Raw genomic sequence first — 14,791 nt, forward strand, 5'->3', positions numbered from 1 at the left:
CACTACGACTCCTAATCCTTCTCATAAGGTGGACTCTCGATTTTCAGACCGCCCATTGTGTATTCAAGCCTCACATTTTTACTTCCTATGTGTAATTCTTTACATTTACTGACATTAAATTTCATCGTCCACAAATCTGCCCAAGCCTGTCTGCTTATCCAAGTCCTTCTGTGATGATATAACGGATTCCAAATTATCTGCTAATCCACTTATCTTGGTATCATCTGCAAACTTCACCAGTTTGTTACTTATATTCCTATCTTAATCATTTATAGATATTTAAAATAGCAGTGGCCCTAGCACTGCCCCCTGCTGGTCACCACTCTTAACATTGGCCAGTTCTGATGAGGTTCCTCACACCATCACCTTCTGCTTCCTGTGTCTGAGCCAATTCTGCACCCATCTAAAAACATCACCCTGCACTGCCACTTCTTTTAATTTGATGCCCAACCTCTCATGTGGCACCTTATCAAATGCTTTCTGAAAATCCACATCAATAACATCATCTGCTCCACTTTGATCATATCCTTTTGTTTCCTACTCAAAGAATTCCAGCCTGTTAGTAAAACACGACCTCCCTCTTCTGACCCCACACTGACTGTTCCTAATAACTCCTGTCCTTGCCAGGTGTTGCTCAATCTTCTCCTTAACAATTCCTTCAATTAATTTTCCTGTGATGCCCATTAAGCTTACTGGCCTGTAGTTGCTCGGATCTGTCCTGTCACCCTTTTTATATAACGTGATGATATTTGCCATTTTCCAGTCCTTCGGAATCTCTCCAGTGTTCAGTGACTTCCTAAAAATATGTGTCAAGGGTTTATATTTGTACTCGCTGGCCTCCTTAAGAACTTGAGGGTAAATATTATCTGGTCCTGGTGATTTGTTTGATTTCAGTCTATTTAGTCTACGCTGCTCTTCTCCCTCTACAATTTCCAAATCCCTCAGTACCTCCTTAGTAGTCCCTGTTACCGCTCTGAGGTTATCCACTAGCTCAGTTATAAACAACTCAGAAAAATGTAAGTTTAGGGCATCCGCTATTTCACTGTCTGTATCTTTTAATTCCCTTTACTATTTCTGATACACTTGACCTCCTCCTTGACTGTTCTCTTACTATTTAAAGAATCTCTTAGGGTCGTCTATCGCCTTATCTGCTCTATTCCTCTCCAACTGTCTTTCAGCCTCCCTGATATCCACTAACAGACTGAGGAGATCGTTCCTCCACCACACTATGCGACTCTTCAATTCCACCCAGGGGGGGTAAACGTTAACATTATACAAAGTTATTGTCTGTTATACCTGCATTGTTATCACTCTTTAATTTAATATTGTTATCATCAGTATGCTGCTGCTGGAGTATGGGAATTTAATAAAGTATCTATCTATCTATCTATCTATCTATCTATCTATCTATCTATCTATCTATCTATCTATCTATCTATCTATCTATCTATCTATCTATCTATCTATCTATCTATCGGTTGCCCACATGTTCTCATACGCTCTACCATTCACTTTGCAGTTATTAGTCTGGACCAGCGTATTTTCTGCTGTGCCTAACGCACCCATTTTTCGTTTTGCCATTACAATTAAATAAGGTTTACCAGGGTGATACCCCGACATTCCTCTCTGCTACCGACTCTTTCCGTCCTGCCGGTCACAGGTGCCACATACAATCCAGTCAGACTGATTATTTGACTCAAATCAGACTACAAACAGACATCTTTTCAGTTTCATTGTACATTTATGAAATGCATTGTATTTCCCTGATCTGCTTTTCCAGATCGGAGTTAGGGCAGCAATGGGCGCAAGGGCCAAACTTGCTTGAGCGGGTGTGTCTGTCTATCACAGGGTACACTCCTGGTGGGATAGTTTTGGGTAGACCATCAGATCTTTACCACCCTTTGGATCAAGGGAGAAGAACATATAAGCCGCACTCAGAATGATTTGAACCAGGGTCAAAGTGAGGTGGCACTGCTACCTGCTGAGTCACCCATGACTATTTTCTAAACCAGACATTTTTGTATTTCATTTGATTTGATTCGCTGACCTCCTCCTTATCAGCATGAGATTCACACCCACTGCTCTGTGCTCTGCTGTGCTGATTTCATGTGCCACGTTACGCGTTTCACCTCACGTCTCATACGTAAACAAGGGGCTTGTATTTTAAAGATAAAAAATGGAGGTTACTGCGCCTTTCATTTAGCTGTCATGTCTGTAAGTCAGCAGCCTGGATGGTGTAAAATGTTCAGCATACTAAACCGGGCAGCACGATGAAGGGCGCTATATAAATAAAACAGCAGCAGTGAACGACACTTTACGAAATGATGCTTAGCTGACAACAAAGAATGGCTGATCCTCTCTATAATGATAACTGACATCTTGCGGCATGCTGCCCACCAAACACACTGACATAAAGTGGTAAAGGGTGGGCAGAAAAGGATTAAAAAAGAAAGGTCAACACACCCTGGGTCCCATGGGTCCAGATTCTCCCCTCTCTCCCATGTCACCCTGTAAAAGAAAGAAAAAGGCAAGAGGCATCATTACATGTTTAAAATACCGTATTTACTCGTGTACCACGCGCCCTCGTGTAAGACGTGCACCCTAATTTTTAGAAAGAAAATCGCGAAAAAAATTTGCCCCGTGTATGACGCACGTTGTGATGGTATAGGAAGCGTTTAGGGCACGTTTTCCGCGAAATGCACTTCTGTTTTTGTTGCATGACGAAAGAGCAAGAGAGAGCGTGAGCGAGCGAGCGAGCGAGAGAGAGAGAGAGAGGGCACAAGCGAGTGAGCGAGAGAGAGCATGAGAGAGAGAGAGAGCGCGAGAGCGAGCATGAGCGAGCGAGCGAGAGAGAGAGAGCGCGAACAAGCGAGAGAGAGAGCATGAGAGAGAGAAAGTGTGAGCGAGCGAGCGAGAGAGAGAGAGAGCATGAGAGAGAGAGCGAGAGAGAGCGTGAGCGAGCGAGAGAGAGAGAGACAGAGGGCACAAGCGAGTGAGCGAGAGAGAGCATGAGAGAGAGAGAGAGAGAGCGAGAGTGTGTGAGCGAGCGAGCGAGAGAGAGCGTGAACAAGCGAGAGAGAGAGAGAGAGCATGAGAGAGAGAGAGAGAGCGAGCGAGCGAGAGAGAGAGAGAGAGAGAGCATGAGAGAGAAAGAGAGAGCGAGAGAGAGCGTGAGCGAGCGAGAGAGAGAGAGAGAGAGGGCACAAGCGAGTGAGCGAGAGAGAGCATGAGAGAGAGAAAGTGTGAGCGAGCGAGCGAGAGAGAGAGAGAGCATGAGAGAGAGAGAGAGAGAGAGCGAGAGAGAGCGTGAGCGAGAGAGAGAGAGAGGGCACAAGCGAGTGAGCGAGAGAGAGCATGAAAGAGAGAAAGTGTGAGCGAGCGAGCGAGAGAGAGCATGAGAGAGAGAGAGAGAGAGAGAGAGCGAGTGAGCGAGAAAGAGAGAGAGCGAGTGAGCCCAAGCAGAAGAAATAAACATTACAGAAAAAAATTTCCTGGTGTCTGACGTGCACCTGATTTTCTAATGCTAATTTTCGGGAAAAAATGTGCGTGTGGTACATGCGTAAATACGGTAATATAAATAAAGTTAAACTCAAGAAAAGTTAGTGGTTTGTGTAAAGAAAAAAAAAGAATCATATTCATCCAGCCAGCAATTTTATAACCTGCTTATGCAGTTCAAGGTCTCAGGGTGTGGGCGCCCATCAAGATTAAGAACGGCTGCCCCATCCATTGATGGGTCCACTCACACGCGGCCAGTTAACTAAACCAGGTTACCTGGGGAAACAGCTGACAGATGCAGGACTATGGAGGTGTGAGGTGGCAGCAGTTAACACCAGGCCACCATTTTGTCAAATTAACCCTCGTGTACCTGGGACTTTCAACAAACACTATTACATACCTGGGGTCATTGCAGTATGTGCTGTAGTAATTGGCCACACTTCGCATCTGTCCAAACTCATAAACACCTTAATATTGAGCAACACTAAAGGCAGCGGTAATGACACCCTATGTGGGTTTTTTGTTGGTGCCCTGGTCCAGGAGCACTGCCACCTAGCATATCAGGGGGTTTGGATGGCAGCCTCCCTCAATCCACCATCCACTGTACCGTCCTGTCCAGGAACAGGAACGCCATCCATCCCAGCCAGGACCTCAGTGCAATGCCATATATACACAGAGCTGTCCTCACACGTTTACATATCCTGGCAGGATTCGTGAAGTTCAGTAAAACCTGGGATTGCGAGTAACTTGGTCTGTGAGTGTTTTGCAAGATGAGCAAAAATTCTGAATAAATTTTAACTTGATAAACGAATGAGGTCTTGCAATACGAGTAGTACGTCTACGCTTTGCCTGCTGAGCGTCACGTGATCATAACTGAGCCGATGGTTGTTCTCTCTCTGCGGGATTGTGGGTAATCGTCTCCCCTGCTCGGTCTCAGTCGGTGTGCCTCACTCATATAGTCAACATCCGTACAAGCGGATACTGTGTACCGTAGCATCGTGACCACGTGTGTATGTGCACATCAAGCATTTTTTTTATTTTGTGTGCGAGTGATGAATCTGTTTAACGATAAAGCAATGTCACATTTCCGCAAAATCCTCAAAAGGAGGCAAAAGCAACAGTCATTGGATACGTTTCTTTGTTAAAAGTCGCAAAAAAAAAAAGAAAAAGATTCCAGTCAGCCGACAGATAGCAGGGATTCCGTTAGTTAGAGTGAAAGTCGTCCGACACAATAACCCTCCTCTCTCTCGTCTCCCTCACACCAACCAAAGGTAAAGTGCAGGGTAATTTGTTTTATGTATTTTTACTTTTTTATATTATTTATTTTATATTTATTTTATATTTTGTATTAATCATTTTAATATAAATATTTGTGGGTTGTGAAACGAATCATCTGAGTTTCCATTATTTGTTGTGGGGAAATTCGCTTTGATATACGAGTACTTTGGATTACAAGCACAAAATTACACTCGCAAACCAAGGCACCACTGTACTGGCCATCGTTTTGAAAATATAAGAAATACTGCAGAAAGCTTTCCTTTAATTTAGGGACTGTGCTCAGACAAAGCCATTTATGATCACATACTGGGCATGATCAAAAGTTAATAATAATATTTAATAATAATACTCAAAGCACTCAGCAATTGCAGGTTGAGGGTCTTACTCAAGGGCCCAACAGAGCAGAGTCCCTATTGGCATTTACGGGATTCGAACCAGCAACCTTCCGATTGCCAGTACAGATCCCTAGCCTCAGACAGATAGATAGATAGATAGATAAATAGATATGAAAGGCACTATATATTAGATACATTTTTAATTCCAACAGATGGTGCATCAAAGTATTTTAAGTAATTAAATGCATTGCATTTTTCATTTCAACAGATGGTGCTTCACAAACATTTGCATATCTGTTTTGTTAGATAGATAGATAGATAGATAGATATGAAAGGCACTATATAATTTTTAGCATTTATATAGCGCTTTCTCACTACTCAAAGCGCTCAGCAATTGCAGGTTAATGGCCTTGCTTAAGGGCCCAACAGAGCAGAGTCCCTATTGGCATTTATGGGATTTGAACCGGCAACCTTCCAATTGCCAGTGCAGATCCCTCGCCTCAGAGCCACCACTCCGCCTTGAATGTTGGGGCTGATGAGATACACACAGGTGCAAATTAAGGGTCATTAAGGGAGAGGGTCCAACCTGTAACCTCTCGGATTGTAATCGGGGTCTGAGTAATAACATCCATCCATCGATTTTCCAACCCACTGAATCCAAACACAGGGTCACGGGGGTCTGCTGGAGCCAATCCCAGCCAACACAGGGCACAAGGCAGGAACCAATCCCGGGCAGGGTGCCAACCCACCGCAGGATACACACAAACACACCCACACACCAAGCACACACTAGGGCCAATTTAGAATTGCCAATCCACCTAACCTGCATGTCTTTGAACTTGGGAGGAAACCCACGCAGACACGGGGAGAACATGCAAACTCCACGCAGGGAGGACCCAGGAAGCAAACCCGGGTCCCCTAACTGTGAGGCAGCAGCGCTACCAGTGCGCCACCGTGCCACCTGAGTAATAACAGTCCATTAAAATTCATGCAGGACTGCACTGACTTTGCTGGATATGGGGCCATGGGGAAAGCAAAAAAACTGCCAAAGGACCTGCGAGAAAAGGTTGTTGATTTGTATAAACCAGAAAAAGGATATAAAAAGATATCTGGACATCCGAAAGTGTCTGTCAGTAGTATTCAAACTCTGATAAAAAAGTGGAAAGTTAGGGATTTCTGTCGTTACCAAGCCACGGTCAGAGAGACCAACTGAGATTTCAGCCACAACTGCCAGGATTTGAGGCGATGTCAATATATTACTATATTATATATATACTAGATATTAAGCCCGTTACAATAACAGGCGCTAGAACAGTAGTCCATAAACATTAGTAGGAACAGTCCATATTAAATGGCAAGGGACCTTTTACCTCAGTAAATTTTTTCCGTAAAATGCCTGAAATTTTCTCTGACAGTAATACTGGCTTTGCTGTCCGGAATATGCGTTTAATTTTCTGTCACAACGTTGGCCAATCAGCAGATTCTCCCCAGCAGCTGATGTAATGTGCGCGAAAATAAATCTACTTTTAAAAGTCATCGTATTGTAATATCATGAAAATTCGTATATTTAGGAAAAACCCCTTCAACGACTGACACTTTACCGGGCCAAGCTTCTTAATCGCAAATCTGACATCTTCAGAGTGAACACTTGCACAACAATGGGGAAGCTGGTCTCCGCGTCTCAGTACCCGATTGGATTTTTCGTGTTTTATGTTTTAGGTCTTACCTCATTTACCGAAATCTGATTGGATCGACCGCGCGATATTTTCTAGGTCCCGCCCTCTCTGTCTTGTGTGACACGTCAGGCGGCCTTTGAAGTATCGCACCGTGCCCCGCGCATGCGCACTTCACCAGAAGACACACACACGGACACTGGACGCACACAGGGGTTTTATTAAAGAGGATACATATATATATATATATATATATATATATATATATATGACAAAGAGCCTGTTTCGACAACGTAAAATGAAACGGGCACGAGTGAAATAGTATAAAATATAATAAGTATAAGCACCACAAACCTGATATAGGTGTATTGAATGAATGCGTAATTAGGCCTTGAGCTGTAGTCGAAATCGCCTTTCAGGCCTCTAGAGCTTTAATCGAAGTCGCCCTTCTCTTTGAATTTTTGAGGCCGTAAATCCGCCGCCTCCCTCGATGTTGAGGTTGGATGTCGGTCGAAGTCGCCTTTCTCTTTGAATTTTCGCGCCCGTAAATCTGCCGCCTGCCGCGATGTCGGTCTCGTAAGGTTTTTCGGGCAGCTACGCAGAAGGCGGATGTGAGTGAGTGAGTGAGGAGACTGGCGAATTATGTATTAAGATATATATAGTGACGGGTGGCCAGGGCCCATGCCTGGCCGGGACACCCCTGCAGCATATGTTCCAGGGGAGCAAGCATGGGAAACCCAGTATCTCCCCCTGGACGCTAGATGGCAGCCTCCCTGGGTTGCGTTGCTGCCTCTGACTCTCACGGGGCTTCATGGGAGTTGGAGTTTGGTGCAGCCCTGTTGGGTTCCGGAGGCACCGCCAGGGGGTGCTAGCCCCTTTTGGGTATTGGTCTCGCCACACCTGGAAGTGCAGCCAAATGTCGGCAATCAAGCACCTGGAGCACTTCTGGGTACCCAATAAAAGGGAGCCAGCGACCAGCACTCAGCCGCCAGAGTCGGGAGGAGGAGGACAAAGCTTAGAGGAAGAGGAGTGGAGGTGTAGAGAAAGAGGAAAGGAAAGTATGTGGTGTGTTTTTGGTGTGCTTATTTCACACTTGGGACTGTGTTGTTGTGCTGAAATAAAGCGTGCGTATAATCGGGACATTCGGTGTCTGACTATCTGTGGCCGGGCTGGTTTATCCCAAGACGGATGGCCAGGACACCCCTTCACCACATCTGCCAGGGGGACAAGGGTGGGAAGCCCAGTATCTCCCTCTGGACGCTAGATGGCAGCCTCCCTGGGTTGCAGTGGTGCCTCGTACTCCCCCAGGGCTTCATGGGGGTTGTGTGACACGTTGTGTGGGGTTCCACAGGTGCTGCCAGGGGGTGCTGCTGGCCCCTTTTGGGCACTGGTTTCGCCACACCCGGAAGTGCAGCCGGATGTTGGCAATCAACCACCTGGAGTACTTCTGGGTACCCAATAAAAGGAAGCCAGTGACCACCACTCTGCGGCCAGAGTCGGGAGGAGGAGGAGGACAAGGTTGCCTGGGAGGAGTGGTGGTGCCAAGGAGAAGATGAGTCCTTGCTCTACTGGTGTGCTTATTTGGGACTGTGTATTGCCTGTGGGTCACGGGGAAGACGTGTGCCCACAGATGAAGAAAATAAAAAGTATTTGTTTTATTTTACACATGCCTCCTGTGTCCATTCTGTGTCAGGTCAGGCACTATACAGTGTCCATTCTTACAATATATATATATACACCACATACATATAACAAAATGCGAAAAAGTGAAGGAGACTGAATACTTTCTGATGGCACAGTGTACATCCGTGCCCTACAAACCCCTATTATATTAACTTGTGTCACATAAGGGTGCCTGAGCACCACTGCCAACACCGCAGTCTCTTTTCTCCTCTGTAGCTCCAAGTGGCTGCACAGAGATGGCACCTAAGCCACACCCACTGTCAGCTAAACCCCGCCTCTTCCATGCAGTACGACATATTAAAGGCCTCCCCGAAAGATGGCGTCTCAGCCTGAGGAACACAGTCCAGCATGACGGAAGGTTGAGAGAGACGGCTTATTTAAGAAGCTAGTGATTGAGAAGGCATTTGTTACGCCTGATTTCTGCTACGCCACCACAAGCTGGTTTTTGTTTTGCCTGGTTGGCAACCCAACTTTTCTTTGGGTCTCTTCTCGCTCATTCGCACCTCATAATAGATAATATGATATACTGTATGGGCAATAAAAGATAGGAGAGATAGAAGTTCATCTTTTTTTCTTAAAGACCACCACTCGGCTTTTGCACAAGTGACATTGTGTCACTGCCATATAACTGACTGTAACTGTGCGTATGAAACAGAAACCCAGTGAGATTCACCATCATACTAACCTTTGATCCTTTTGGGCCAGTGGCTCCAGCCTCCCCTGTTGCACCCTGGGAATTAAAAAAATAAAGAATTAAAAAGAGGAGAAGACCAAGGCATAAAAGAAGAAAACAAGCAGAAGGAGAAGAACTCGAGTTAGAAGTTGCAGGAGGCTCCAGACAGAAATACAGTAAGTGCCACCATATTTTCTCGAATATAAGACGCTCTCATATATAATGAGCACTGTGAGTGATCCTTGTATTGAAAAAACTGAAATCTGATCAGCGGACTAACAAGCAGATGATGTCTTAATGTTAAGGTGGGATTATTATGATGAAGAAATACACTTACAAAAATACTAAACTTGCCTTCAAATGTGAACTTTCAACAATCATTTAACTTAAAAGAAGTAAGTAGAGTAAAAACACAAACGTTTTTCACATCTGTATGTATGACCGGTTCTCATGAAATGGAGGAAAAACTGTTTACGAAGCAGTGGCTGTGGAATTTCTGGAAATTTCTAAAACCCACACTTTGCTGTGGGGTTGTGTGGATGACGCTGTTCCCAGATGACATTTACATCTCAGCCCTTTCATTTAAAATTTTAACTAGTGAAGCGGTCAGATAATTTGATACACTGATCTCGATTCTTTCACCAGGTAAACAACTTCTTTAACAGGTTTGACCACCCTAACCCACTCTCACCACGGAGTACTGCACCCTCCACCCATCCTTCTGCTGATACTACCATAGGAGAGAGTTTCCCCCACCAACAATCACAGTAGTCCAGGTAAGCAGAGAGCTGAGGAGACTTTGTGCCAGCAAAGCAGCGGGTCCCAGATGGAGTATCGCCACGACTGCTGAAGGTCTGTGTGCTGGAGCTGGGGGGTCCTCTACAGCGCATCTTCAACCTGAGCCTGGAACAGGGGAGAGTCCTGAGGCTTTGGAAAACATCTTGCATCACCCCAGTCCCAAAGGTATCACATCCTAGTGAGCTGAATGACTTCTGGCCTGGTGTCCTGACGTCACATGTGATGAAGACCATGGAATGGCTGCTGCTTCACCACCTGAGGCCACAGGTCCGCCACACCCTCGACCCTCTACAGTTCACATACCAGGAGAAGGTGGGAGCGGGGGATGCCATCATCTATATGTTTCACCAATCCGTCTCCCACTTGGACAGAGGCAGTGGTGCAGTAAGAATTATGTTTCTGGACTTCTCTAGCGCCTTCAACACCATCCAACCTCTGCTCCTTAGGGACAAGCTGACAGAGATGGGAGTAGATTCATACCTGGTGACATGGATCATGGACTATCTTACAGACAGACCTCAGTATGTGCGTCTCGGGAACTGCAGGTCTGACATTGTGGTCAGCAGCACAGGAGACTGGACTTTCTCTGGTCCTGTTCAGCCATCAGACTTCCAATACAACTCGGAGTCCTGCCACGTGCAAAAGTTCGCTGACGACACTGCTATCATGGGCTGCATCAGGAGTGGGCAGGAGGAGGAGTATAGGAACCTAATCAAGGACTTTGTTAAATGGTGCGACTCAAACCACCTACACCTGGACACCAGCAAAATCAAAGAGCTGGTGGTGGATTTTAGGAGGCCCAGGCCCCTCATGGACCCCGTGATCATCAAAGGTGACTGTGTGCAGAGGGTGCAGACCTATAAATACCTGGGAGTGCAGCTGGATGATAAATTAGACTGGACTGCCAATACTGATGCTCTGTGTAAGAAAGGACAGAGCCGGCTATACTTCCTTAGATGGCTGGCGTCCTTCAACATCTGCAATAAGATGCTGCAGATGTTCTATCAGACGGTTGTGGCGAGCGCCCTCTTCTACACGGTGGTGGGCTGGGGAGGCAGCATAAAGAAGAAGGACGCCTCACGCCTGGACAAACTGGTGAGGAAGGCAGGCTGTATTGTAGGCACGGAGTTGGACAGTTTAACATCTGTGGCAGAGCGACGGGCACTGAGCAGACTCCTGTCAATCATGGAGAATCCACCACATCCACTGAACAGGATCATCTCCAGACAGAGGAGCAGCTTCAGCCACAGACTGCTGTCACCGTTCTGCTCCACTGACAGACTGAGGAGATCGTTCCTCACCCACACTATGCGACTCTTCAATTCCACCCGGGTGGGGTAAACATTAACATTTAACATTATACAAAGTTATTGTCTGTTATACCTGCATTGTTATCACTCTTTAATTTAATATTGTTATTATCAGTATGCTGCTGCTGAGTATGGGAATTTCCCCTTGGGATTAATAAAGTATCTATCTATCTATCTATCTATCTATCTATCTATCTATCTATCTATCTATCTATCTATCTATCTATCTATCTATCTATCTATCTATCTATCTATCTATCTATCTATCTATCATATAGTGCCTTTCACCTATCTATCTATCTATCTATCTATCTATCTATCTATCTATCTATCTATCTATCTATCTATCTATCTATCTATCTATCTAAGTCCATCGTCTTGTCATCTATTTCCATTTCAAGGTTAGATAGATAGATAGATAGATAGATAGATAGATAGATAGATAGATAGATAGATAGATAGATAGATAGATAGATAGATACTTTATTAATCCCACGGGGAAATTCACAATTTCCACAATTTGCACGTGCTTACAGTACTGGCTTTTCTATTTCCTCCAATATACTTTGTTATTTATGGAATTATGTGCATGTATGAGAATTGCAATGTCATATACTGTCACACACGTGCGTCAGAGGGTCACCATCCCTGCTCATCACCCTGAGACAGCAGGGGGGTGGGGGCCATCACTAACCATCTTATATTCTTTTCCACTCACATCCCAGAGAAGCCAACCAGTATGGGCAATTAAACCCACCTTCTACTGGTCCAGGAGCTATAAAAGGTGCAAAAGTAGGGACATTGCACAAATGAAGAACTATCATGGAAGCCCCTTCAAAGCTGTGATAACCTTCCCCTGTGGCTCCACAACAGAACTACACTTCCCAACGTACCATGTGGGTGCACTGGTCCAGGAGGGTTGCCACCTGGCATATCAGGGGACTTGGAGTGCAGTCTACCCCAATCCACAGGAACTACACCCATCCTGCCCAGGACCTCAAGCTTCAGTCCTGTTAGTATGTATTTCTCCATGATCACCAAACTTCACCTCTTCTGGACGCTGATCTTGCCTGTCCTCCTTTCTGGATCAGAAACAAAACTGGATCTGAACAAACCTGAGGTATTCAAAATGCGATGTCTGTGCCAGATCCTGGAAGTCTAACCTCACCATTTGAGCAAGACTTGGGCACAAGTGCATAATGGGCACAAACAGACTACCACACGGACCCCTCAGGAGACAGTGACCCACCCAGTGGAGGATACAACAGACTGCGCCCAAGAAAACGCGGACCAAACAAGTAATGGAAGATCTGAAGATCCAAAGACTTGACCTGAAACAGGCCAGAATCATCACCATGGACTATAAAGCACGGAAAAACATTATAAAGCAAGTGGCACCTACAGCAGCGTACTGGTTACGTGGCCAACCACCTCCTCCAGCTGCTAGCTGGGGACCAGAGATAAATAACAAAATGTGGAAAAGTGAAGGAGTCTTCTAAATACTTTGTGCTGGCATCATGTACACCCATGCCCTATAAGATGGTATATAACAGGTAGTGTCACGTATGGGCGCCTGAGGATCACCTTCTAGGCTCAGACTAGGTATGGAACGGCCTGCTGGGGCAAGAGGGGGCGCCACTGCTAACAATGCAGTCTCTTTTCTCCTCTGTAGCTCTGAGAAGCCACCCAAAGAGGGCGCTCCTGGCAGGTGGCGGCACACTTGGAAGACGACTCACCTAACGGAAGAACCCTAAATGCGAAATGTGATTTCTGTTGCGTTTGGTGCCACTGCACGCTTGATACTTTTGTTTGTGTATCAAGGAAGTAAACAGGGTGACCAAGGTGGCACCTCAACATTTAGTTTGAGGCTCTGCATTTGACGACGACCCCCAAAGTGAAATCCATGGAGGTTATGTGTCTAGCAATTGCCTTCAGGACTCGGTGGTTTGGGTGCCTTGTTTTCACTTTTGCTTTGGGCAGCAAAAAAGCTCTTGTTGGCTCTGCTGGTAATGTTAACACTTACTTTCTCAATATTTGGTATTATGGATTGAAGAGGATGAAAAATGGAAAGGCCGTTGGTCCACATGACATACCTGTGGAAGCATGGAGGTGTTTAAGAGAGATGGCAGTGGAGTTTGTAACCAGATTGTTTAATGGAATCTTGGAAAGTGAGAGGATGCCAGAGGAGTGGAGAAGAAGTGGACTGGTGGGCTGATATTTAAGAATAAGGGGGATGTGCAGGACTGTAGTAACTACAGGGGGATAAAATTGATGAGCCACAGCATGAAGTTATGGGAAAGAGTAGTGGAAGATCAGTTAAGAAGTGTGGTGATGATTAGTGAGCAGCAGGATGGTTTCTTGCCAAGAAAGAGCACCACAGATGTGATGTTTGCTCTGAGGATGTTGATGGAGAAGTTTAGAGAAGGCCAGAAGGAGTTGCATTGCGTCTTTGTGGACCTGAAGAAAGCAAATGACAGGGGGCCTTGAGAGGAGCTGTGGTATTGAATGAGGAAGTCGGGAGTGGCAGAGAAGTACGTGAGAGTTGTACGGGATATGTACGAGGGGAGTGTGACTGTGGTGAGGTCTGCGGTAGGAGTGACAGAGGTGGGATTACATCAAGGATCGGCTCTGAGCCCTTTCTTATTTGCAATGGTGATGGACAGGCTGACAGATGAGATTAGACAGGAGTCCTCGTAGACTGTGATGTTTGCTGATGACATTTGTGATCTGTAGCGATAGTAGGGGGCAGGTGGAGGAGACCCTGGAGAGGTGGAGATATGAGAGGAGAGGAATGAAGGTCAGTAGGACCACCAAGACAGAATACATGTGTGTGAATGAGAGAGAGGTCAGTGGAATGGTGAGGATGCAAGGAGTAGAGTTGGTGAAGGTGGATGAGTTTAAATACTTGGGATCAACAGTACAGAGTAATGGGGATTGTGGAAGAGAAGTGAAGAAGAGAGTGCAGGCAGGGTGGAATGGATGGAGAAGAGTGTCAGGAGTGATTTGTGACAGACAGGTATCAGCAAGAGTGACAGGGAAGATCTACAGGACGGTAGTGAGACCAGCTGTGTTATATGGGCTAGAGATGGTGGCACAGGAGACAGAGCTGGAGGTGGCAGAGTTAAAGATGTTAAGATTTGCATTGGGTGTGACGAGGATGGACAGGATTAGAAATGAGGACATTAGAGGGTCAGCTCAGGTTTAGAGACAAAGTCAGAGAGGTGAGATTACGTTGGTGTGGACATGTGCAGTGCAGATATGCTGGGTATATTGAGAGAAGGGTCCTAAGGATAGAGCTGACAGGTAACAGGAGAAGAGGAAGACCTAAGAGAAGGTTTATGGATGTGGTGAGAGAGGACATGCAGGTGATGAGTGTGACAGAACAAGATGCAGAGGACAGAAAAATATGGAAGAAGATGATCTGTTGTGGCAACCCCTGACGGGAGCAGCCGAAAGAAGAAGAAGAAGATGGATTGAAGTGATTCATTTAAAGTAAATTCTTTTCATAAACAAATTAAACCTATAAAGTGTTACTGTCCTCACTGT

General features: G+C 45.6%; 1 protein-coding gene across 10 annotated transcripts in view; it reads right to left on the bottom strand.

Moving 5' to 3' along the window:
- The window catches only part of LOC114655001 (collagen alpha-1(XXV) chain), a 149,216-nt gene that overhangs the window by 88,237 nt on the left and 46,188 nt on the right, over positions 1 to 14,791 (bottom strand). For all 10 annotated transcript variants that reach the window (XM_051929924.1, XM_051929920.1, XM_051929928.1 and 7 more), the window contains 2 exons: positions 9,150 to 9,194; positions 2,464 to 2,508 (listed from right to left, as the gene is read on the bottom strand). In XM_051929924.1, coding sequence (XP_051785884.1) covers positions 2,464 to 2,508; positions 9,150 to 9,194 — 90 coding nt within the window. The remainder of the gene's footprint in view (positions 1 to 2,463; positions 2,509 to 9,149; positions 9,195 to 14,791) is intronic.

This window comes from Erpetoichthys calabaricus, chromosome 7, assembly GCF_900747795.2.
Source record: "Erpetoichthys calabaricus chromosome 7, fErpCal1.3, whole genome shotgun sequence".
Lineage (NCBI taxonomy): Eukaryota > Metazoa > Chordata > Cladistia > Polypteriformes > Polypteridae > Erpetoichthys > Erpetoichthys calabaricus.